Source organism: Chiloscyllium punctatum, chromosome 25, assembly GCF_047496795.1.
Source record: "Chiloscyllium punctatum isolate Juve2018m chromosome 25, sChiPun1.3, whole genome shotgun sequence".
Taxonomy (NCBI): domain Eukaryota; kingdom Metazoa; phylum Chordata; class Chondrichthyes; order Orectolobiformes; family Hemiscylliidae; genus Chiloscyllium; species Chiloscyllium punctatum.
Window position 1 is genome coordinate 73,883,090 of NC_092763.1, and position 24,976 is coordinate 73,908,065.

At 42.2% G+C, this 24,976-nt stretch overlaps 1 protein-coding gene across 2 annotated transcripts in view; it reads right to left on the reverse strand.

The window, feature by feature from the left end:
- LOC140496067 (mitogen-activated protein kinase kinase kinase kinase 4) overlaps positions 1-24,976 on the reverse strand; it is a 303,330-nt gene that overhangs the window by 130,436 nt on the left and 147,918 nt on the right. For both annotated transcript variants that reach the window (XM_072595575.1, XM_072595574.1), the window contains exons 9-14: positions 23,796-23,874; positions 9,027-9,202; positions 7,816-7,888; positions 5,101-5,308; positions 2,032-2,205; positions 65-130 (exon numbers count right to left, since the gene is read on the reverse strand). In XM_072595575.1, the coding sequence (XP_072451676.1) occupies positions 65-130; positions 2,032-2,205; positions 5,101-5,308; positions 7,816-7,888; positions 9,027-9,202; positions 23,796-23,874 (776 nt within the window). The remainder of the gene's footprint in view (positions 1-64; positions 131-2,031; positions 2,206-5,100; positions 5,309-7,815; positions 7,889-9,026; positions 9,203-23,795; positions 23,875-24,976) is intronic.

The following is a 24,976-nucleotide window of genomic DNA, read 5'->3' on the forward strand; positions in this document are numbered from 1 at the left end:
AGATGCCCAGCTAAATCCACTGAATAAACCATAATGGCAGAGTTGGCAAACCAGGTTGGCATACCTGCTGCTGAGGTACATTCATCATTATAGGGCTTTCACTCAGCATGGACTCTGCTCGGTCATCCATCTGCAGAAAGGTCAGAGATATTCAGTATCAGCATCAGAATGAATTCATGGATTAACAAGTGTCTTGTCTGAGAAGGACATTCTCCTTAAGTAATTACAGACGAGATCAAGGATAGAATCTTCTTTGGACCTTCCATAAAAATATTCAGAAATATGGGCCATTGCTAGTTTATTACATCTTTATTTGATAGGACCAGAAATGACAATAGCAAAAATCCGGAATTCATTAAAAATAGGTATCCAACTTTGGAATATTTAAACCAAACATCTGAAACACACTTTTATTTTGTTCAGTTGCATGATATAGGTGTCACTAACTGGCCAGTATATATTATTTATTTACTTATTGCCCATCCCTAGTTGCCTCTTCTGGAGTACTGTGTCCAGTTCTGGTCTCCCTATAATAGAATGTTGCCGGAAATGGAGGGTTTGAGTTATAAGGAGAGGCTGGATAGAATGGAACTTTTTCCATTGGAGTGTAGGAGGTGACCTTATAGAGGCTTATAAAATAATGTGGGGTATAAATAAGGTGAATGGTAAATGTCTTATCCCTAGGGTGGGGGATTTCGAGACTAGACAGTGTACTTTTAAGGTGAGAGAAAAATAGAAAGAATACACACGAGTCAATTTTTTTACACAGAGTGTGTTGAATGAACTTCCAAGGGAGTGGTGGATGCAGGTACAGTTACAATGTTAAAAAGGCATTTAGATGAGTAAATGAAAAAAATATTTAGAGGGATATGGGCCAAGCGCAGGTAGGTAGGACTAGTTTAGTTTGAGATTAGGGTTGGATGGATGAGTTAGACTGTGCTGTATGACTCTATGACTTTATAAGGGGGTGAGCTCCCTTTTTGAATGGCTGTCGTCCATTGTGAACACACTCAAACTCAAGACCATCGTTGTGATGGCTATTACAGCATGCATGTCGATTGTAGCACAGTGCCAGCACGTTTCCTTCCGAGGCAGGATGCTGCAGGTTCAATCCCTCTTCGGAGACGAGATCATGAAAATCTACACTCACCCTCAATGTAGCTCTGAGCAAGCGCTACAGGGTCTACAGGATGCATTGTCACTTGGGATCTGACATTAAACTGAGGCCGTTCTGTTCATGAAGGCGGAACATAAAGTCCATGGCACTATTTAAAGAAGAGCATGGTGAGTTGATTAATATTTATCCCTCAGCCAACATGATTAAAACAGGTCACCAGCTTGTGATTGTCAGTGGGAGTTGATTGTGTATAAAATAGCTGTCACATTTCTTAAGCATTGGGAACATTTCCAAAGTACTTGACTGCCGAGTACTTAGGGCCATTCTGAGGGCAGCAACAAAGATATTTAAATGTAAGACTTTTAAAAAAAAAAAAATTCATGAGATTCATTAACAACTGCACGACAAAATGTTACAACAGTGCCTGAGAAAGGAATTTCTGATGCAACCTGCTTTAGTATCATAGAATAAAATCCCTACAGAGTGGAAGCGGGCCATTAGGCCCTTCAAGTCCACATTGATCCTCTGAACAGCATCCCACCTAGACCTACCCCAGCTTTACATTTCCCATAGAATCCACCTAGCTTGCATGTTCCTGGACACTATGGGCAATTTAGCATGGCCAATCCACCAAACCTGCACATGTTTGGACTGTGGGAGGAAACCAGAGCACCTGGAGGAAACCCATGCAGACAGAGGGAGAACATGTGAACTCCATCCAGACAGAGGGTGTAAATGAACCCCGGTTCCTGGCACCGTGAGGCAACAGTGCTAACCATTGAGCCACCATGCTGCCCTAATTAATTTACTTAACTCCAACTTCAGATCTACCATTTTACATCTTAAAGTGACCTAACTAAGGGTGTACCTGACCCCAGTAAGGGGTTTCCTGATCTCAGGAAGTGAAAGCCTACCTGTTTCTGCTCAACTTTCCGTTTCCCTTCCACGATCTTCCATCTCTCCTCTTCTGCCCATTTCCTTTCTTCTTCTCCTCCGTTCTTTTGCTCTTTTCTGTGTCTCTCCATCACTTCTGGCTTTTTCTTCCCGCATTCTTGCTGTTTGCGCAGCTCCTGCTCCCTTTTGTGGTGCTGTGTGAGTCAGCACAGAAATGAGAATTGTTGAAAAGCTTAAGATGCGTAGATTAACTTTATCAGATATTAGATTTCATTCTAGAGTAGAGTGGTGCTGGAAAAGCACAGCAGTTCAGGCAGTGTCCGAAGAGCAGCAAAATCGACGTTTCGGGCAAAAGTCCTTCATCAGGAATACAGCTGTATTCCTGATGAAGGGCTTTTGCCCGAAACGTCAATTTTGCTGCTCCTTGGATGCTGCCTGAACTGCTGTGCTTTTCCAGCACCACTCTAATCTAGAATCTGGTTTCCAGCATCGGCAGTCATTGTTTTTACTTCCCATTTCATTGGAAAGTGAAACACCAAGCACAAGTAGAACAACACAACATAATTTGTGTTATCAAGGCAGATAATATCGGAAATGGGATAACTGATATTATGAGCTAACCTCACCTGGCAAGATATAAAGGACTTATCCCTGAAGAAAACAATAAAAGGATAATGGGTGTAAATAAGTCTTCTGTTTGACGTTCTAGTGCTAGGTTCTTTTAGCCAACTTACTCTTAATTTCAATCTGATGTCTGACAAGAGACTATCATATATCTCTGTTGTAATAAGTAAACTGTAATAAACCCTTAGTGCTTATCACATCTGTGCCCATCTCTGCTGAAAACTTTACGTGGGCATCCTTTTCTATTGAAGAAGGGCTTATGCCCGAAATGTCGATTCTCCTGCTCCTCGGATGCTGCCTGGCCTGCTGTGCTTTTCCAGCACCACACTTTTCAACATCCTTTTCTACTTCCTACCAGTAACTTGGATCAATACAAGAAGGATTGATGGCAGTAGATCTACCCAAGATGGTTCTGGTTGGACGGTGATAGTGAGCTGCCTTCTTGAGTTGCTGTAGTCCATGTACTGTAGGTTGACCCACAATACCCTTAGGGAGGGAATTCCAACAACGGTGAAGGAATTGTAATATATTTCCAAGTCAGGATGGTGAATGGCTCGGTGGGGGGGGGTGGCAGGGGTTTGGGTGGGGTGAGGCATGAGCAGGTGGTGGTGTTCCCATGTATCTGCTGCTCTTGTCCCTCTAGGTGGAAGTGGTCATGGGTTTGGAAGGTGCTGTCTCAGAAGCCTCTGTGATTTTCTGCTATACATCATATAACTGGTGCACACTGCTGCTACTAAGTATTGGAGGTGGACAGAGTGGATGTTTATGGATGTGGTGGCAATCAAGTGGGCTGCTTTGTTTTGGATTGTGTCAAGTTTTGTGTTGTTGAAACTGCACTCATCCAGGCAAGTGGGGAGTATTCTATCACACATCTGATTTGTGCCGTATTGATGCTGGAGAGGCTTTGTGAAGTCAGGATGTGAGTTACTCGCTGCAGTATTCCTAGCCTCTGACCTGTTCTTGTAGCGATAGTATTTGCATAGAATCAAAGAATCCCTACAATGTGGAAGCAAGCCATTGGCCCATCAAGTTCACACCGCCCGTCCAAAGAGCATCCCACCCTAATCCTAACCCACCCCTATCCTATCTCTATAACTCTGCATTTCCCATGGCTAACCCACCAAGCCTACACAAGTCTGGACACTGCCGGGAAACTTAGCACAGCCAATCCACCTAACCTGAATATCTTTGGAGTGTGGGAGGAAACCAGAGCACTCGAAACCCACACAGACACAGAGGGAACGTGCAAACTCAGTACAGATTCCTCAGGATAATCTAACCGTTCCCAGGTTTGGGGGTCAGATCGGGGTTTCTGCGATGCTCACATTGGAGTTCATGTGCCTGGTCCAGGATCAATGTCAGTTCCTGGCTCACGTTACCATTATGGAGCACTCCATTCAGAAGTAAACAACTGAATGTGACTCTGACTCCAGATAACATCCTGGCAGCTTGTGATAAACTTTTGGCACATTCCCTGTTTTATTAAGAAAAGCAGCAATTCATGGAATGGTTGCTTTTAGGGAAAAAAAATTCTAAAATGGTTTGGTCATTTTCTGTGTTTTCTCCTTCTTCTGAAGACATTTCTCTGTTTAATATCCAATAGACATTGCACTCCTGCATAAACGATGTCAGTAGCTTCTTGTTTCACTGTCTGAGCTGACAATGGGCAATGCCATGAATAGAAGACAACAATATATTGGAGAGCCACCGATTACATAAGATTGCACAGCACAGGAACAGACCATTCACCCCCAAGTGTTCATCCCAGGGGATTTTAAAAATAACACAATTTGTAATAAACCCAGCCATACGTGGAAATGAATCTGGGAATCGATGGCTTGTGGTAATGTTACTGGACTGGTAATCTAGAGGTGTAGACAAATGTTCTGTTACTTGAGTTCAAATCCCACCAGGGCAGAAGGTGAAAATATCATTCAATAGAAAAATTGAATGAAAACGCGAGACTAGTATAGTAGAGTCATATGGCCAGAAGAGCTTCTTCAACCCATTAAGTCTATGCCAACATATCTACACTTTTCTACCAATTTCCTGTACCTGACCTAGAGGTGAGTGTTAGTGGTGACTTATACTACTGCTCATTGCCATAAAAGCTCATCTAGTTCACAAATGACTTTTATGGAATACAATCCACCTTCCTTACCTGGACTGATCTATATGGGACTCCACATTCATAGCAAATTGAATCTTAACTACCCTCTGGGTAACAAATGCTGGGCAATGCTCACATCCCATGAATGAATTAAAAGAAAAGAATGTACTGGTCATATCGCTCATCTATTTATGAGTCGGACCAGTTTGTTTTATTTCCAAGTTTGTTTTTTTCTCCTTTCTAGGTGTCAGTGTTGACGTTTGACCGGAACAAAGGAATCAAGAAAGCAAAAAAGGGTGTGATCTCTCGAACATGGCAGAAACAATAGTGAACAGCACAAAACAAAAACCCTTACGTCTTCCAGCCACCTCCTTTGCTCCTTCTGCTGGTTGATGCGTTTCTGCCTCTCGGCCAGTAGTTGCTGCTTGTACTTCTCCTGTTCCTGCAGTTGCTGTTGGAGCACTTGTTGCTGTTGCTGAGCTGCTGTCCGGTTTGTGTTCTCCTGCTGCAGCCGTAGGAACTCTCGCCGTAGAGTCGACTCCCCGGGCTGATTGACAATGGAACTGAGTGGAGACCACAGAACAACATTAGCCAGAAGGTGAAGGAACAGACTTGGACATGTTCTGGGATGGAACATGGACTTGGGCTGGATGATGAAAATTCCCTGTGTGTGATGCACCTTCTACAAAAGAAAAACTCCAATTGCTGGAAAGAATCTGCCAATTTTAACTACTTGTGACATTAAATGTTGTTTTGCAAATTGACTTGTTTTAGCAGGAAAAGCAAATTTGTGGGTGTTTTGTTGTACACGATGCTAAACCGGGAAATAATCACTTCAGACAGAACAGAGGTGAAACGTTTCGACAAGACTAACATTTGCATTAAAAGGCAGTGTGTTGAAATAATTCGCCACAATGAATGAAATGTTTAGCCGCAACTGAATGTGAGACCCTGTTTTTCTTTTTAAATGTGAGTTTAGAAGAATGAAGGGGTTGGGGTGGGGGGGCAGATTTCATAGAAGTCTAGAATATTCCACCAGGAGTAGGCATGATAAACACAGGAAAGATGTTTCCAGTGACCATTTGCCAGAACCAGGGGTCATAGTCTAAGGAGACATGCTAGGACTGAGAGGAGGAGAAATGTCTTCATGCAGATAGTGGTGAGTTTATGGAATTCTTTGCCACAGGAAGTGTTTGAGGCCAAAGCATTGAATGTTTTCAAGAAGGTATTAGTTCTTTCTCTCATTTAACCAATTTTTCTGATCAATTTGCTTAGAGATGCTATAACACACCTCTGGAGCAGGTAGGACTTGACAAAAGACTTCTGGCCCATGGGTAGGGTAAGGCTAAAGGGATCAAAGGGTATGGAGGTGAGATCAGGATCAGGGTACTGAGTAGGATGATCATCCAGGATCATGTTGAATGGTGGAGCCGACCTGAAGGGCCAAATGGCCCATTGCTGTTCGTATGTTCTGTGTTTCGATTATGATTGAAACTCTTCTCTCACCCTTCCCCTCACAATCGCCACATACGCTTGGATGCTTATTTTACAAAAAGGAAGCAAAAGTAAGGGCTATGAGGAAAAAAATTGGGCGGGGGGAAGGGGGAGGTGCAGATGGAGAGGGAATAAGATGGTGGCTGGAGGGGAGCAACATAATTTGGAGAACTCTTTCAAAGGGCCAGCAGAGGCACTGCAGGCTGAATGGTCTCTTCCTGCTCAAGAAGAACATTGTATGGAAGCTCACAGACTGTGAGGAAGAACGCCTTGCAGCTCTAACACACTGGCGGTGGACTGAAGTGGTTCATGGCAGGATGCGGACTACAGCCGGAGGTTGTTCTGCCCTTGGAAGCTGCCAGCCAAACAGCTCCATCAGTCCCGATGAAGAGATTATGCTCAAAATGCCGACTCTCCTGCACCTTGGATGCTGCCTGACCGACTGTGCTTTTCCAGCGCCACACTTTTTGAAATAGCTCCATCAGTCCTGGCAGTGAATTTTGCTTTTTCACAGGTGAGATGCTGTGTCTGTCACTGGATTGTGAATCCAAAGACCCAGGTAATGGGATTGAATCCCATTAGGGCTGATGGTGCTATTTGGATTCACAGTCCAAAAGAAATCAGGAATTGAAAGTCTAATTAAAAGAGCATGAAACAATTGTTGGGGAAAAAAAACCTATCTAGTTCACTAATGTCATTTAGGGAAAGCTGTTATCCTTACTGAGTCTGGCCTACATGTGACTCCAGACCCACAGCAATGTGATTGACTCTTAACTGTGCTCTAGGCAATTAGGCATGGGCAATAAATGCTGGCCTAGCCAATGACTCCCTAATCCGTAAATGAGTGAAAGAAAAGGACAGAGCTGATATTGCTAACGTTGAATTTTGTGTCATGCATCACGGACCTCAATTGTTGAGAAGGCTGATTAAAGTCAATCAGCCGTGGTGTTATCTCAACCCAATACAACAGTCTGAAACACATCCTGTAAAACCGAATTTGTTTTTAAAGGTAGCCGAAATATTGACTCTCCTGTTCCTCAGATGCTGCTTGACCTGCTGTGCTTTTCCAATGCCACAATATTTGACTCTGACTCTCCAGCATCTGTACTCCTCACTTTCCCCTTTGTGAAAAAGGAAACAATTTTGTCACAGCTTCCTCATGACTTGAATTTCTGAGCCATTTCTCCCTCTTAACCAACAACATAAAGACGTGCAGGTTAGGTAGATTGGCTAAATTGCCCCATAGTGTCCAGCGATGTGCAGGCTAGGTGGGTTAGCCCTGGTTAAATCAGGGTTATGGAGATAGCATAGGGGGTTGAGTCTGCGTGAGATACTCTTCAGAGGACTGATGTGGATTTGATGGGCTGAATGGTCTGCTTCCGCACTGTAGGGATTCTATTATGCTATGAAAAGCAAGGAATAGTAGCACATGGTGGAACAGAGGCATAATGCAACAGAATTTGGTAGACAAACCAAACTGAGATTGATAGGACACACTCTCTGAAAGGTTGTTGGAAGCAGATTCACCAGAAAATTTCAAAATGCAATTGGATAAATACTTCAATGATTAAATTACCTCGGCTCTCCTTCATCTTCATTCAATCCATCTTCATCTTCCTCACTTCCACTATATTCATATTCTGTTTCATCTAATAACAGGAAGTGATAATGATGAAGCTCATATTCGGTAGGTCCAGAAACGGGAACTAATTCTTTTAATTAAGTTTTGGCTTTTGATAAGCTGTGCGTTGAGGGGCTGAATGGCCTACTCCTGCTCTGGCCCCTAATATGTACACTAGTACAGCACATAGGAGGCAGATCGGAAGGTGCAGTTGAGACCACAATCAGATCTGCCATGATCTTATTGAATGGTACAGAAGGCTTGATGGGCCAAATGGCCTGGTGCTACTTCGAATTCCTACGCTTGTGTCTAAGGAGTTCACTCTCTGCGAAACAGAGGTTGTGTTTTTGGAGTCGGCAATGACAAAGTAGAGAGGATTGGCGAACTTGGCAAAGGTAAAATAAAATAAGTAGAATAATTTAATAAAACGTGGAAGTGAATAGCTGGCATTCAATTAAATTTCAAATAGTGAGCATACAGTATTGCACAACGTAATGCAGGAAAAGCAGATTTTCAAGATAGTGTTGAAAGAGCTGATGGTAAAGTGAAAAGAGATATGGGGGAATTAGTGAAATTGACATTTAACATCCAGTTATTAGAAACAAATAGAAAGCTATGTAACAAAATCAATCAAGGAAAAGGAGGGTTTTAAAGCTGGATTTGTGCAGTCTGCTGTCGAGTCTGCTTCTTGACTAATCTGTCTGGTTTTAACCAAAATAACACAAGGGAGTCATTTCAACCCAAATTAGAATGCAAAGAAGAATCAACTAGCTGATTCTCGAGATTGAGTTGTCATGAAAGTTCGCAAAAGCTTGAGCTGTAGTCGAGGCAATGTCTTACTCAAGTATATGTAGGTCTATCTGAGTGTTTAAGATAAACAATGCAAAGGTAAATCCAATGCTTTCAGACAAACCTTAGCAGCGCAAGCAGCATAAATCATCACGTTCAACACTATACAGCAAAACAAATTGAAATGACATTACAGGATTTTTAGAATACATTTTTACAGTCTTCCTGTAACAAGGAACAGAAATTCAGCTTATGCATATCTGTCTGACAAATTCAGCATATCAGAATTTACAACAACTGCTCATGGCTGAATGAAGAATGAAACTATAACTGCAATGGCCAGTATCAACGGTTAGAGTAACAGAAGCAGTTTGTACCTTTCTCACCCTTCTTTTTCCTAGTTCTGTCAATATGATCTTTCAGCATAATACGAACTTGCCGATCATTCTGCTGATCACGGATGAATGAATGCTTTAACAGTGCTTCAGTGGTGCTTCGATGTAAGTGATTCTTCACCAGGCAGTTTTCCACAAAATTAATAAACTTCTTCGACCTAAAGGTAAATAAATCAGTTTCAGTGATAATGGCAAAATTTCAAACATATGAACGGCCTCTGAAAGTCCCAGAAGTCAATTGCCTCGCCAAAGACTATATGGATTGGGGCAACAGAACCTTTTTGCTGTTTAGTTGGGAACACCTTCCACTGTTGCCATCTTACAGGTGGGAAATGCAGCATGTTACATGGCCTAGCCTTACCATCTGCTCTCAACCTGGCCCTAACAATAGCATTTAGGAGAGGCCTCGTGCATTATGCTTCAAAAGATTCAACAATACTCTCTCAAGAACAAAAAAAACAATTAATAGGAGCAGGAGAAGGCTATTTGTCTTGAAAAACCTGCTTTGACATTTAATACAGTCATGGTTAGGCTTCAACTCCACCTTCCTGTTCACTTCCCATTTTCCTTAATTCCATGAGAAGCCAGAACTCTGGTGATCCCAGCTTTAAATGCATTCAACAATGGAGCATCCAAGCCCCTCGTATGGAGAGGGTTCAAAATATTTACAACTCTTTCAGCAAAGTAATTTCCTCATCTCACTCCTAAATGATCAGTTCTTTATCCAGAGAATGTACCTCCATGTTTTAAGTGGCTGGACAATTGGAAACTCTCTACTGGATCTGTTCACTGATTATATTTGTCTTTTGACAATCCATCTTTAAGGCCATGCTGAAATCCCAACATAATTTACCATATCTCTGCACCATGTGGGAAAAGGAAGAAAATAAGTGGGTCTCCATTATCCAGATCCAAGCAACTCCTTGAGCATTGCCTAGGGAAGTCCTTCTTTAGGTTCAAGTGCATTATTCAGTTAATTACTGCCATAATGGGTCAAAATGCAGCCATTCTATGGATTATTCCTTTGGTCAAGGTATTGAGTCAACTTGACTGGTTTAAATTTAAACAAAACTTGGCAGTTAATTATCAGTCATCATCTAACTAGTGCATATTGTATGGCAGCCCTTTTATCAATCAGAATCCATTTGATAAATAGTCATCACTCTCATGTCATAGAGTCTACAATGTTATTTCCCTTTACAGTCGTATTCTTATGAAGTCCCTGCTGAGTGCAAGATGAAATTCTTCATAAAATGAATTCATTTTCAACAATACTTGAGTCGACAGATAATGTGTGAAGCAGGCAACATTAGGAAAAAAAAAGCCTAGTGAGGTTCCTCATATGAACGTTTTGATGTTTTCTGATAAGTACTCCCAAAGCTATTTTCTCATAAAAAGGGAATGATTGATCCATCTAATTGAAATATTAGTTTTATTTGCATAGAGCCCACTCTTAATAGCAACAATGTGGTAATCCTTCAAATAGAAAACAGCCTAAAATTTCTTTAAACTTCTTAAAATATTGTTTTCTTTGAAAAATAGTCTCAGTGACTTCACAGGAAAGTTGAGTGTTGATTGTTTGTTGAGTAGTAGCGGTTAAGAATGTATTTCTTAGAAATGTAAATTTATGAATTAACACAGGGAAAGTAAGAATTCGCAGACACAGGAGAGGGAGCCAATTGAGAGTAAGGGCCAAGGATTTCTATTTTCTACTAGTCTCCAGTTAAAGCTAACAATAGCAGAGTAACTTAAGGTAAGCTTAAAGTAAGTAAAGGTAAGTAATGCAACTTATAGCTTTGAAGGTAAGGCATGCAAGGACAGCTCAGCCAGGCAGAAGGTCTGTCCTGGAGCAAGTGGGGTGTCAAGGACACTTCTTATGATTCAGACAGGCCCATGTGTGGGAAGTGTCACCAGCTTTTTCTCTGGGTTTCTGAGCTTGAGCAGCAGCTACATGTATTCTTGAGGCAAACAACTATATGATAGTATGCTCAGATACGTTGCCACGCTGCAAGCAGGCAGATACAAACATATGAACGAGGAAAAGAGTAGGTCACTCTGTCCTCCTACAGGAAAATCACGTGCCCAGCTGTGCCATTATTTGTCAGACAGTCAAAAACATGGTGGCAGAGGTAGGTTTTAAGGAATAAAACTTGAGGCTGGAAGAACACAGCAAGCAAGGCAACATCAGGAGGTGGAGAAGTCAACATTTTGGGTATTAGCCCTTCTTCAGGACTAGATGCGGGGTAGGGGGAGCTACAGCTAAAGAGAGGATGGGTTGGGGTAGGAAGAGTAATGGAAAGGTGAGGTAGTGATGGGTTTTAAGGAGTACCTTAATGGAAGAAAATGAGATTGAGACTGATGAGAATTGAAGGGAAGAAACAGAAGAGTGCAGGAAGTTGTGTGGCTGGAGGAGATTACAGAAATATGCAGACATGATGGAAGGATTTGACATCAAAGATGAGCATTTTAAAATCGAGGCATTGCTTGACAGGGAAACTATGTAGGTGAGTAAGCATGGATGGGACAGGTGAATGGGAATAGTATGAATTTAGGAGGAAGTTGAATTCTCAACCCAGCACATTTATTGGGGTACAAGATGCGTCTTATGTCCCAACAAATATGACTTGGATACAATCAAAAAATATGTGCTGAGCACCAGCAAATTAATACCTTCGGTGCAGCATCACAATACCTCAGATTTTGGGAATACAAGATTGTTTTCTCAACACAAGATAAGCTGAGTGTTGAATTTAGAATCCTAATTTCATTATGAGAGCCCTTTTATAAATCAAATAGAAATTCTGAGTAATTGTATGAATACTGAATTTCCAGCTAAACAGAAATTTTGGTTTTCTGTCCACTCTCTCCCAGATCTGTCCACTCCTCCAATTTTGCTCTCTGCTATGACCCTCAATTTTCATTGCTCCATTATTGTTGGATGTGCTTTCAAATTTATAGGCTCTACTTTTTGCAAATCTCTCTCTAAACATCTTTTTATAATTTACTCATGGGATGTGGACATTGCAGGCTGTGCCAACATTTACTGCCCATCCCTCATTGACCTTGGGAAAGTGGTGAGCTTCCTTCTCAAACTGTTGCTACCTCATTTTGTTTCTACCTCATTCACCTCTTTAAACCGCTCCATAAGACTGCCTCTTTGATCCTGCTGCCTCACAGGGCCAAGGAACCAGGTTTGATTCCAGGCTTGGATGACTGACTACACACCTCGGAACACCATGGGCAATTTAGCACAGCCAATCCACCCTTACTTGCACATCTTTGGACTATGGGAGGAAATCAGAGCACTCGGAGGAAACTCACGCAGACACGGGAAGAACGTGCAAACTCCACACAGACAGTCGCCCGAGGCTGGAATCAAACCCGGATCCCTGGTGCTGTGAGGCAGCAGTGCTAACCACTGAGCCACCGTGCCGCCCTTTATGGAACTGGAAATTGAAAACAAAAGAGCTTAAATCTCAAAAAAGGCCAGGCCATTTAATCAGGAAATCAGGAATAAACTTTTGTCCACATAGGTTGGGAGAAATTTGGAAGTCCAAACTCCAAAAGTAGTATTAGTATAATCGGAAGATTCAGGATTAAGATTACTGGATATTTATTTGGTAAGGAGAGCAAGGGATATCTTAAGGTGGGTAAACTGAATTAAAATACAGATCAGCCATAATCTCACTCAATGGCAGAACAGGCTCAGGGCTTTTTAATATCTGACTCCTATTCCTATGTTCCTATCTCTGTACAGAAGTTACAGTCAGCAATGTTATGTTAGGAACATGTAATATACTGGTGCCAAATTCCTCTCTGCGCTATTTTAGTGGAGACATTGATTTAATAGAGGCTCCATAAACTCTCCGTTAAGATGGAGACAATAAGTATTTGTTATAAACACTTAAGCATTTGAAAGATGAAATTCCTGACACCAGCTTGCAGATTTGATTATCGAATCACATTATCAGATGAGGTTTACTTTGTCAAAGAAATCTTTTGTTTACTGTATTTGCAATACAAGCATAAATCTCAGCCTTAATTACATTTGATGGTTTGAACCCATGATTTAATCCAGGGTTTTTATTAGAGTCAGAAAATAAATCCTGACAATTCTTAAACATGTGGTAATTAATACAATAAATCTGCACATCATCTTAAACTTCTAAACTTAGATTGGGCATCTTCTAAAATTTATTATTCATAACTACTGAAGATGCTACTGTAATTAAAAAAAAAATCATTAAGTAAGAGATTCAGGCATAAAACCACCCCAAGGCAAATGATCTGCTTGGAATTACGATGCTCTAATACATTAAGCTTCAATCTGCAATTTGAGAGGGAGAGGGTACAATCGGTAGTGACAATATTTCTGTTGAATAAAGGGAACTATGGAGCTATGAGGGAGGAGCTGGCCAAAGTTCAATGGTGCAATACCTTAGCAGGGATGACAGTGGAGGAACAATGGCGGATATTTCTGTGTATAATGCAGAAGATGCAGGATCAGTTTATTCCAAAAAGAAAGAAAGGTCCTAGGAGGAGGCATGGGTGGCCGTGGCTGACGAGGGAAGTTAAGAAACATATGAAGTTAAAAGAGAAAAAGTATAACATAACAAACATAAGTGGGAAAACGGCGGACTGGGAAGCTTTTAAAGAACAACAGAGGATTACCAAGAAGGAAATATGCAGAGAAAAAATTAGGTACGAAGGTAAACTAACCAATAATATAAAGGAGGATAGTAAAAGCTTTTTAGGTATGTGAAAGGCAAAAAAATTGTTAAGTCTAAAATTGGGCCCTTGAAGACAGAAACAGGGGAATATATTACGGGGAACAAAGAAATGGCAGAAGAATTGAATTGGTACTTCAGATCTGTGTTCACTGGGAAAGACACAAGCAATCTCCCTGAGGTAACAGTGGCTGAAGGACCTGAACTTAAGGGAATTTATATTTGCCAGGAATTGGTGTTGGAGAGACTGTTAGGTCTGAAGGTTGATAAATCCCTGGCGCCTGATGGCCTACATCCCAGGGTACTGAAGGAGATGGCTTGAGAAATCGTGGATAAGTTGGTGATTATTTTCCAGAGTTCGATAGATTTGGGATTAGTTCCTGCGGATTGGAGGGTGGCTAATATTGTACCACTTTTAAGAAAGGTGGGAGAGAGAAAACAGGAAAGTATAGACCAGTTAGTCTGACCTCAGTGGTGGGAAATATGCTGGAGTCTATTATAAAGGATGAAATTACGGCACATCTGGATAGTAGTAACAGGATAGGACAGAGTCAGCATGGATTTATGAAGGGGAAATCATGCTTGACTAATCTTCTGGAATTTTTTTGAGGATGTAACTCTGAAGATGGACGAGGGAGATCCAGTAGAAGTCGTGTACCTGGACTTTCAGAAAGCTTTTGATAAAGTCCCACATAGGAGGTTAGTGAGCAAAATTAGGGCGCATGGTATTGGGGGCAAAGTACTAACTTGGATTGAAAGTTGGTTGGCTAATAGGAAACAAAGAGTAGTGATAAACGGTTCCATTGCAGAATGGCAGGCAGTGACCAGTGGGGTACTGCAGGGATCAGTATTGGGACCGCAGCTTTTTACAATATATGTTAATGATATAGAAGATGGTATCAGCAATAACATTAGCAAATTTGCTGATGATACTAAGCTGGGTGGCAGGGTGAAATGCGAGGAGGATGTTAGGAGATTACAGGGTGACCTGGACAAGTTAGGTGAGTGTTCAGATGCATGGCAGATGTAGTTTTATGTGGATAAATGTATGGTTATCCACAGGAAGTCAGATTACTACCTAATTGGAATCAATTTAGGTAAAGGGGCAATAGAGAGAGATCTAGGTGTTCTTATACACCAGTCAATGAAGGTAAGCATGCAGGTACAGCAGATAGTGAAGAAGGCTAATAACAAGAGGGATTGAGTATAGAAGCAAAGAGGTTCTTCTGCAGCTGTACAGAGCCCTGGTGAGACCACACCTGGAGTACTGTGTGCAGTTCTGGTCTCCAAATTTGAGGAAAGACATTCTGGCTATTGAGGGAGGGCAGCGTAGGTTCCCGAGGTCAATTCCTGGAATGGCGGGATTACCTTACACTGAAAGACTGGAGCGACTGGGCTTGTATACCCTTGACTTTAGAAGACTGAGATGGGATCTGATTGAGACATATAAGATTATTAAAGGATTGGACACTGTGGAGGCAGGAAACATGTTTCTGCTGCTGGATGAGTGTTGAACCAGAGGACACAGCTTAAAAATACAGGGTAGACCATTTAGGTCAGAGATGAGGAGAAACTTCTTCACCCAGAGAGTGGTGGCTGTGTGGAATGCTCTGCCCCAGACGGCAGTGGAGGCCCAGTCTCTGGATTCATTTAAGAAAGAGTTGGATAGAGCTCTCAAGGATTGTGGAATCAAGGGTTATGGAGATAAGGCAGGAACAGGATAGTGATTAAGGATGATCAGCCATGATCATATTGAATGGTGGTGCAGGCTCAAAGGGCAGAATGGCCTACTCCTGCACCTATTGTCTATTGTCTATTTTCAAAAGAGGAAGTATGACCTCGGTTGTACCTCACCATCTTTGCTGAAGTTGGTGATTAGAGTGAAATTGCAACAGTTATAGAAAAAAGAAACAGAATTGTGATTTAGTAAATCCCAAAGTGTGAGCTCTCATCAGCGAACCCAAGATAAATGGATTATATTTATACTGCATATTTCAAGACCTTAATTTGTCTTGGCACATTTTATCATCAATGAGGAATGAATGGAATGTTGTGATACACAGAAACTAATTGAGGCACAGTATGGTCCCATAAACTGGCCACAATATGATCATCTAGTTAAGTGAAGTTGCTTAGGACTTAAAGATTCACCAGGGAGAATCCTCTGATCTTCTGAAACAAAATCAGAAAATGCGAGAGGAACACAGCAGGTCTGCAGAGAGAGAAAAAGAGTTAATGTTTCGAATATAACAAGACTCTTCTGAACTGAAAGGTACTGGAAAATTTTGTCTATTATGCTGTAAGCAGGTGTGTTCAGAGCCAAAATTCAAAGAGGTTGCTCTTCTGAAAGTCAGTGCACTGGGATACTTTATATTCAGCTCAGAGGCCAGACGACACCTCAGTTCAATGTCTCATCCAAACCATGAGTAGGTGAAGGATGGATGGTGACATAGTGAGACCACCTCTGAACTGGTATCCAGAGTCCCAGGCAAATGATCTCAGGACATGGATTTCACTTCCACTACAGGAATATACATCTAGCAATCATGATCCTGACAACATCACCGAGTGCAACAAAAACCCATCTGATTCACTAATACCCTTCACAGCAGGGCATTTGTCTTTGTTCCATGGTCCAGTTTATGTGTGACTCCACACCCAGAGCAATAACATTAAATCTTCAATGCTGTCTGAAATAGTGCAGTGGGTCACTTAGTTCAAGGGTTATTTGGGCAACAAACACTTGCTTTGCCAATGACACCCACATGAATGGAGAGAGCAAAATAAACCTCCAACTATGTGCTCCACTGGAATGTCAGGCTAGATTATGTACTCTAGAATGTGGTGTAAAACATGAATATATAACCTTTGCCTCAAGGCTAGAGTATTATATACTGTACCACTGCTGATACATATGGCTGGTTTAATCTAAGTCAAGCATCTATCGACTGTGTAGACTGCCCTGCCTTTCTGATTGAACTGGGAACTCAAGCAGGTAATTATAAATAAAATAGATGCAATGAGTGCCTTCTTTCAGAAAGCAGTGTATCAGGCAGAATAATCCATTCCAAGTAATTGGCTTCACTGTGTGCAAGAGGCTTTGTAGGTTTTCAGTCAGGTTGTGACAGGGCACATTAGATTCAAGCAATTCTCAATTTATCATGGCTGACTTCAACTTTAGCGCCTAACCATGAAGCAACTTCATATTTCACACAACATCCATCTGTGTCTTCTTACTTATAATGAATTTAGACTTGTCAATAGATGCAGTGGCACACTCTAAAATGTCAAATGGAGTGCTGGAGTTAAAGGTGAGTGCTAGGCAGAGACTGATCTCACTACATTTTCAGCGAGTGCCTAATATGTGAGCTACAAGTGAAGTAGTTGGGACAGTAACTGATTTCAGCTGCCCGTAATGATTGGAACAAATAGCGCATCCATGAACAACTTCCTATTTCAAATTCAATAGTGACGACCTTTCTTTAAGGTAAGTAATAGCGCAAAAGTGCTATGAATTTCAAGATGCTATTCTATAGCCATTCCAGTAATCAAAACTGCACCTTTGGGAATGTCACACTTGGGTGGCAGTCAGTATTCATGATAGAACCTGCTGTTCACAGATTGTTATTATCGTAGAAACACATCATTGCTACAGAGCAGCAGGAGGCTGTTTGTCCCATCCTGCCTGTGGTAGGTCTATGAATGAGCAATTCACTTTGTGCTGTTCTCCCAGGAACCCAGGACATTCTTCCTTTTCACATAGAAAACCAATTCCTTCTCAAATGCCTTAAATAGAGTCATAGAGACATAGAAATGTACAGCATGGAAACATACCCTTCGGTTCAACCCGTCCATGCCGACCAGATATCCCAACCCAATCTAGTCCCACCTGCCAGCACCCGGCCCATATCCCTCCAAACCCTTCCTATTCATATACCCATCCAAATACCTTTTAAATGTTGCAATTATACCAGCCTCCATCACATCCACTGGCAGCTCATTCCAGCTACACACCTACCCCACCCTCTGCATGAAAAAGATGCCCCTTAGGTCTCTTTTATATCTTTCCCCTCTCACCCTAAATCTATGCCCTCTAGTTCTGGACTCTCCAACCCCAGGGAAAAGACTTTGTTTTTTTATCCTATCTATGCCCCTCATAATTTTGTAAACCTCTATAAGGTCACCCCTCAGCCTCCAACGCTCCAGGGAAAACAGCCCCAGCCTGTTCAGCCTCTCCCTGTAGCTCAGATCGTCCAACCCTGGCAACATCCTTGGAAATTTTTTCAGAATCCTTTCAAGTTTCACAACATCTTTCCGATAGGAAGGAGACCAGAACTGCACGCAATATTCCAACAGTGGCCTGACCAATGTCCTGAACACCCGCAACATGACCTCCCAAATCCTGTACTCAATACTCTGACCAATAAAGGAAAGCATATCAAACGCCTTCTTCACTATCCTATCTACCTGCGACTTCACTTTTAAGGAGCTATAAACCTGCACTCCAAGGTCTCTTTGTTCAGCAACACTCCTTAGGACCTTGCCATTAAGCGTATAAGTCCTGCTAAGATTTGCTTTCCCAAATTGCAGCACCTCGCATTTATCTGAATTAAACTCCATTTGCCACTTCTCAGCCCGTTGGCCCATCTGGTCCAGATCCTGTTGTAGTCTGAGGTAACCCTCTTCGTTGTCCACTACACCTCCAATTTTGGTGTCATCTGCAAACTTACTAACTGTACCTCTTATGCTCACATCCAAATAATTTATGTAAATGACAAAAGGTAAAGAGCCCAGCACTGATCCTTGTGGCACTCCACTGGCCACAGGCCTCCAATCTGAAAAGCAACCCTCCACCACCACGCTCTGTCTTCTATCTTTGAGCCAGTTCTGTATCCAAATGGTGAGTTCTCCCTGTATTCCATAAGATCTAAACTTGCCAATCAGTCTCCCATGGGGAACCTTGTCGAACCCCTTACTGAAGTCCATATAGATCACATCTACTATTCTGCTCTCATCAATCTTCTTTGTTACTTCTTCAAAAAACTCAATCAAGTTTGTGAGACATGATTTCCCACCCACAAAGCCATGTTGACTATCCCGAATCAGTCCTTGCCTTTCCAAATACATGTACATCCTGTCCCTCAGGATTCCCTCCAACAACTTGCCCACCACTGAGGTCAGGCTCACCGGTCTATAGTTCCCTGGCTTGTCTTCGCTGCCCTTCTTAAACAGTGGCACCACGTTTGCCAACCTCCAATCTTCCGGCACCTTACCTGTGACTATCAATGATACAATTAAGTGTGTGAGAGGCCGAGCAATCACTTCTCTAGCTTCCCACAGAGTTCTCGGGTACACCTGATCAGGTCCTGGGGATTTATCCACTTTTAACCATTTCAAGAAATCCAGCACTTTCTCCTCTGTAATCTGGACATTTTGCAAGATGTCACCATCTATTTCCCTACTGTCTATATCTTCCATATCCTTTTCCACAGTAAATACTGATGCAAAATATTCACTTAGTATCTCCCCCATTTTCTGTGGCTCCACACAAAGGCCGTCTTGCTGATCTTTGAGGGGCCGTATTCTCTCCCTAGTTACCCTTTTGTCCTTAATAGATTTGTAAAATCCCTTTGGATTCTCCTTAATTCTATTTGCCAAAGCTATCTCATGACCCCATTTTACCCTTCTGATTTCCCTCTTAAGTATACTCCTACTTTCTTTATACTCTTCTAAGGATTCACTCGATCTATCCTCTCTATACCTGACATATGCTTCCTTCTTTTTCTTAACCAAACCCTCAACTTCTTTAGTCATCCAGCATTCCCTATACCTACCTACCTTCCCTTTCACCCTGACAGGAATATACTTTCTCTGGATTCTTGTCATCTCATTTCTGAAGGCTTCCCATTTTCCAGCCATCCCTTTACCTGCGAACATCTATTTCCAATCAGCTTTCGAAAGTTCTTGCCTAATACTGTCAAATGAACCCATCTCCTCCACCACACTTTTAGACAGTGCTTTCTGGACATTAATGATTCATTGCGTGAAACCATTTTTTCTCATAGCCTTTTTGCTTCTTTCGCCAATTAAGTTAAATCTGTGCCTTTTTTCGTGTTGGTCTGTAACGAGGCAGAGCCTCCTGTCTCCAGAATCTTCATTCTTCTGAATACTTCCATCAAAGCCCCTCTCAGCTTCCTCTTCTCTAAAGAATATTTCTCCTATTTATCTTCACAACTGAAGTTTGTCATGTCTAGAACCATTCCCGTAGTCCCCTTCTGCATCCTCCTTCTCCAGTTCCTTCATATACTCCCTCAAGTGTGACATCTGGAATTGGATAAAATCTTCCAGTGGCTCTGTGGTTAGCACTACTGCCTCACAGCATCAGGGACTCGGGTTTGATTCCACCCTCAGAGAACTATCTCCATGGGGTTTGCACCTTCTCTGTGTATCTGGGCAGGGGGCTTGCTCTGGTTTCCTCCCACAGTCAAAAGCTGTGTAGGTTAGGTAGATTGGCCATATTGAATTGTTCCATGGAGTCCAGGGATATGCAAGCTAGGTGGATTAGTCATGGAAAATGCAGAGTTACAGGGATGGGGTCTGGGTGGGATGCTCTTCAGAGGGTTGGAGTGGCCTCAATAGGCTGAATGGCCTGTTTCCATATGAACAAATGTCTCCCATTAGTTCCTCATCATGTCTGTGGGAAGTCTCAAAGTGCATCACAACCAATGAATAACTTCTGAAGTGCAGTTTTTAATGCTATCTTCACAGCGCCAGGGACCCAGTTCAGTTCCAGCCTGGTGTCTGTCTGTTTGGAATTTGCACATTCCCCCCATGTCTATGTAGGTTGACTCCGTGGTGCTCCGGTTTCCTCCCACAATCCAAGGATGTGCAGGTCAGGTGGATTGGCCATGCTAAATTGCCTATATTGTGTAGGTTAAGGGCATTAGTCAGAGGAACTGTAGAATAATAGGGTAGGGGAGTGGGTTTGGGTGGGTTGCTCTTTGGAGGGTTGATGTGGACCTGTTGGGCCGAATGGCCTGTTTCCACACTGTCGGGACTCTGTGAATTGCAACATCTACTAATGCACGAGAAGGTCTTAGCAAATAAGAAGAAAGGGTAATCTGTTTTCTTCTTTTCATGACAAGAGTAAAGAGAGGAAATTTGGCAAGGATGACAGAAACTGGCCTTGTCCATTCTCTAACGGATAATTTCCATCTGTCTTACATAGGACCTTGTTTTATAGTCCTCTAAGAAAGACTGCAACTTCAATACTGCAGCACCCTTTGCTGTGCTCAAATCTCAGCCTAAATTAGGAACTTGGACTTCAACCCATATTCCTTGGACAATGCCTGAGCCAAATTCACACTTGACAGGTAGCATTTTCCAGGAACTGTGAAAAAAACCCTTTGGAAATAGCTCACCAATCATGAGTGTGGTTTGTAGCAGTTACTAATGTTTTCTTTTCCGATGTTAGAGCTGAAGAGTTAGTCGGATGAAGACTGAGGTGAAATGCACTAGGTGTTGATAATTTGGGATCTTACTTCAAATTCAGTCCAAATTGACAAGCATGAAGAATTTCTCTGTCTACTGACTGCAAGGGTCGAGTTAGAAATAGATGGGGATGGGATGGTATTATCACTTCAGCTCTAAATTGGTGTTGCTCCAATGTAATCAATAATGAACTCAAATATGACAAGAGGTCAGCTACTGGGCTCAGGCTGTAGGATGGCAGGGATAGCAAAGAGAAAGATGCAGAAAGGCTCACTCAGGAATCCATGGGTGAAACATATTATTGCGTCAGAGCATCCTCCCAGCCTTCTGCTGCTTGTACAGTAAATCCTCTGTATTCTCAAAATCTACGAATTGCAAATTCGCCTACCTGCACTAAAAAATAAGTAACAACAGAAACCAACATCTGCAGGCAGAAATTGTGCATTCATGATTTTTGTAACCACTTTAATGAGCTCCGCAAACTTCATCATTCGTGTGGGCTCTCAGGAACAAAACTCTTGTGGATGCAGTGGAATGACTGTAGTTACTCTCACCAGACTATCTCATGGGATGCCAAATTCGCCTGTCTTGGCCTCGCACACTTACTGTATCTTGTCCATAACCACTCTGCGATATTTATCTTCGAATTATACCGAGGCCGACCCCTCTTTCTGCTGCTCTGCGCTATTCCCTTGAGCAGAGATGACTGCAGCTTTTCAGCTCTGATCAATTTTTTTAGATCAGATTACTTACAGTGTGGAAACAGGCCCTTCAACCCATCAAGTCCACACTGACCCTCCAAAGAGCAACCCATCCAGACCCATTTCCCCTACATTTATCCATTCACCTAACACTACGGGCAATTTAGCTTGGCCAATTCACCTGGCCTGCACATTTTTCTGGGAGGAAACCGGAGCACCCGGAGTAAACCCACACAGACACGGGGAGAATGTGCAAACTCCACACAGACAGTTGCCTGAGGTGGGAATTGAACCCGGGTCTCTGGTACTGTGAGGCAGCAGTGCTAACCACTGTGCCACCCGAAATACTGACATTTCCTTTTCTGGATGCCACATATCAGAATTATTTTTGATTGCCTAATTCTATTTCTCTTACAGTCTGTGTATGAGGTTTTAAGTTTGTATCCAGGCCTCCACGTTTCAAAAGGTCTTTATTTTCCATGATGGATTTTGAGTGATTGTCCAGGTTTTGGAGGCACACAGAGATTCAAAAGACACTTGATGACTACTATAGCAGAGAAGGAATTGGAGTGCAAGATGCCAATCATTCACACATTGAGAGAAAAAGAATCAGGCCTGACACTTCGAGCTTGTGTTACTCATAACCCCAACTAATGGGGAACCCAAGGGTATGGGGAGTAGGCAGGAAAATGGGGTTAAAGTTTAAGGTGAATGGTAAAGCAGGCAGGATGGTCTGCCCCCACACCCCATCTACTGTGTTCTCCTGTTTAATGTCAGGTCCTTGGCTCACTTTTTATCTTGGACAAATTGGGAGCTTTTCAGATTGCCCACAATTCACTACAGGAAGACAGGAACAGGTGAAGGCTATTCAACTCTTCAGGGATGTGCAAGGTTTGTGAAGGTTTATAGCTCAGGTTGAGATTTAGGGTGTAGGTTTGCTCGCTGAGCTATAGGTTTGATATCCAGACGTTTTGTTACCTGGCTCGGTAACATCATCAGTGGCGACCTCCAAGTGAAGCGAAGTTGTTGTCTCCTGCTTTCTATTTATATCTTTCTCCTGGATGGGGTTCCTGGGGTTTGTGGTGATGTCATTTCCTGTTCGTTTTCTGAGGGGTTGATAGATGGCATCTAGATCTATGTGTTTGTTTATGGCGTTGTGGTTGGAGTGCCAGGCCTCTAGGAATTATCTGGCTTGCCTTTGCTTAGCCTGTCCCAGGATAGGTGTGTTGTCCCAGTCGAAATGGTGGCTTTTTTCATCCATGTGTAGGGCTACGAGGGAGAGAGGGTCGTGTCTTTTTGTGGCTAGCTGGTGTTTGTGTATCCTGGTGGCTAACTTTCTGCCTGTTTGTCCTATGTAGTGTTTGTGGCAGTCCTTGCATGGAATTTTTATAGATGACGTTGGTTTTGTCCCTGGGATGTACTGGGTCTTTTAAGTTTGTTAGTTTTTGTTTGAGTGTGTTGGTGGGTTTGTGTGCTACTAGGATTCCAAGGGGTCTCAGTAGTCTGGCTGTCATTTCTGAAACTTCTTTGATGTATGGTAAGGTGGTTAGGGTTTCTGGCCTAACATCTTCAGGGATGTTTCATCACGCATTGCTGATCAATATCATAACTCGATTGACAAGTTTAATACATTTATTGAACACAAATCAACTGATCTCAGTGTTGAAGTTTTGAACTGACTCCCAGCCTTTGGGAAGTAGAGCTCCATGATGAGTTGTACAAAGAAATGTTTCCCAACACCGCCCTGAGCATGCAAGTGCTAATTTCAAGGGCGTGCATGCATTAAGATACATCGTTACTTTCTACTCCAAAGAAATTGTGAACCATCTTACCATTTTTTTGATTTCAACTTGGGTGGAGAATTCCGCGGGATGAGGAAAAGGGCTCTCATTGGATGCATATCGCAGAGTGCTGGGAAAAAAATAAAAGGGATGGATTTTACAAGTGAAGGAACTACAAATGTCATCATATAAAACAAAATCCGGTGGATGCTGGAAATGTAAAACAAGCAGGGAGAATGCTGGAGAAACTCAGCAGGTCTAGCAGCATCTGTGGAGAGGGAAACAGCATTGATGTTTCAAATCTAGTTTCAAGTCAAGTCCACTCTTCTTCGGAATAAACATAATTATTTTGCCAGGATCATAATTCAAAAGCCACTAAGTGCTGCTGGTGTATATACAAATTTAGACTGTTATCAGGGTCAGTCTTTGCTACTGAGAATAATTCCATTACACACAAGGTGGAGATTCATTTCACAGTGGTCTAACCTGTTGCTGATAAAGGACAGCCTGTGGTGAATTTGTCCTGACAGAGGTCTTTGTGTTTATGGAGGAATTTGATCGGGATATTTCAAAGGTGAGAGGTTTTGTAATGATGAAGAGGGTCTCTGCCTTAACTCGACTGGAACTGAAGCTCTGCCTTTCCAAGTTGTGTCCCCAAACCTGGCCCCCACAATTTCTGTCGGAGAAAGAGGGTGGTGGAAGAATGGGGCAGGTTGTATGTTGAACATCCCCATGGTTCAGTTCACACATTAAGTGAAAATGCCTTCAAATTGATCCAATTATTTTCTTGTAACATGTTTGAAGTACGATTGTGGGCTTTGCACTTTTCAAAAGAACATCTGAAGATGTCACAGTTATTTGAAAAGATAGGATATCCTATCGCAGGAGCCCATTTGGGAGAAATAGAATGCTTTGTCTAATAGGTCCAGTGAGAGGTCACATGCCCTTTGGAAATGTTAAAAATAGACATGAATGTGTGTAAGAAGTTGATAAATTAATCAAAACTGTGAAGTGGTCAAGGGAAATGTCAAGCTGTCAAAAGCAGCTATCAAGTTGTCAAATGAATTGTAAAAATAAAAGAAAATACTTCCGATGCTGGAGATCTGAAATAACAACAGAAATTGCCCATGAAACTCAACAGGTCTGGCAGTATCTGTGGGGAGAAAGCTGAGTTAACATTTCGAGTCCGGTGACTCTTCATCAGAACTGTTAGCTCAGAAAATGTCGTACTT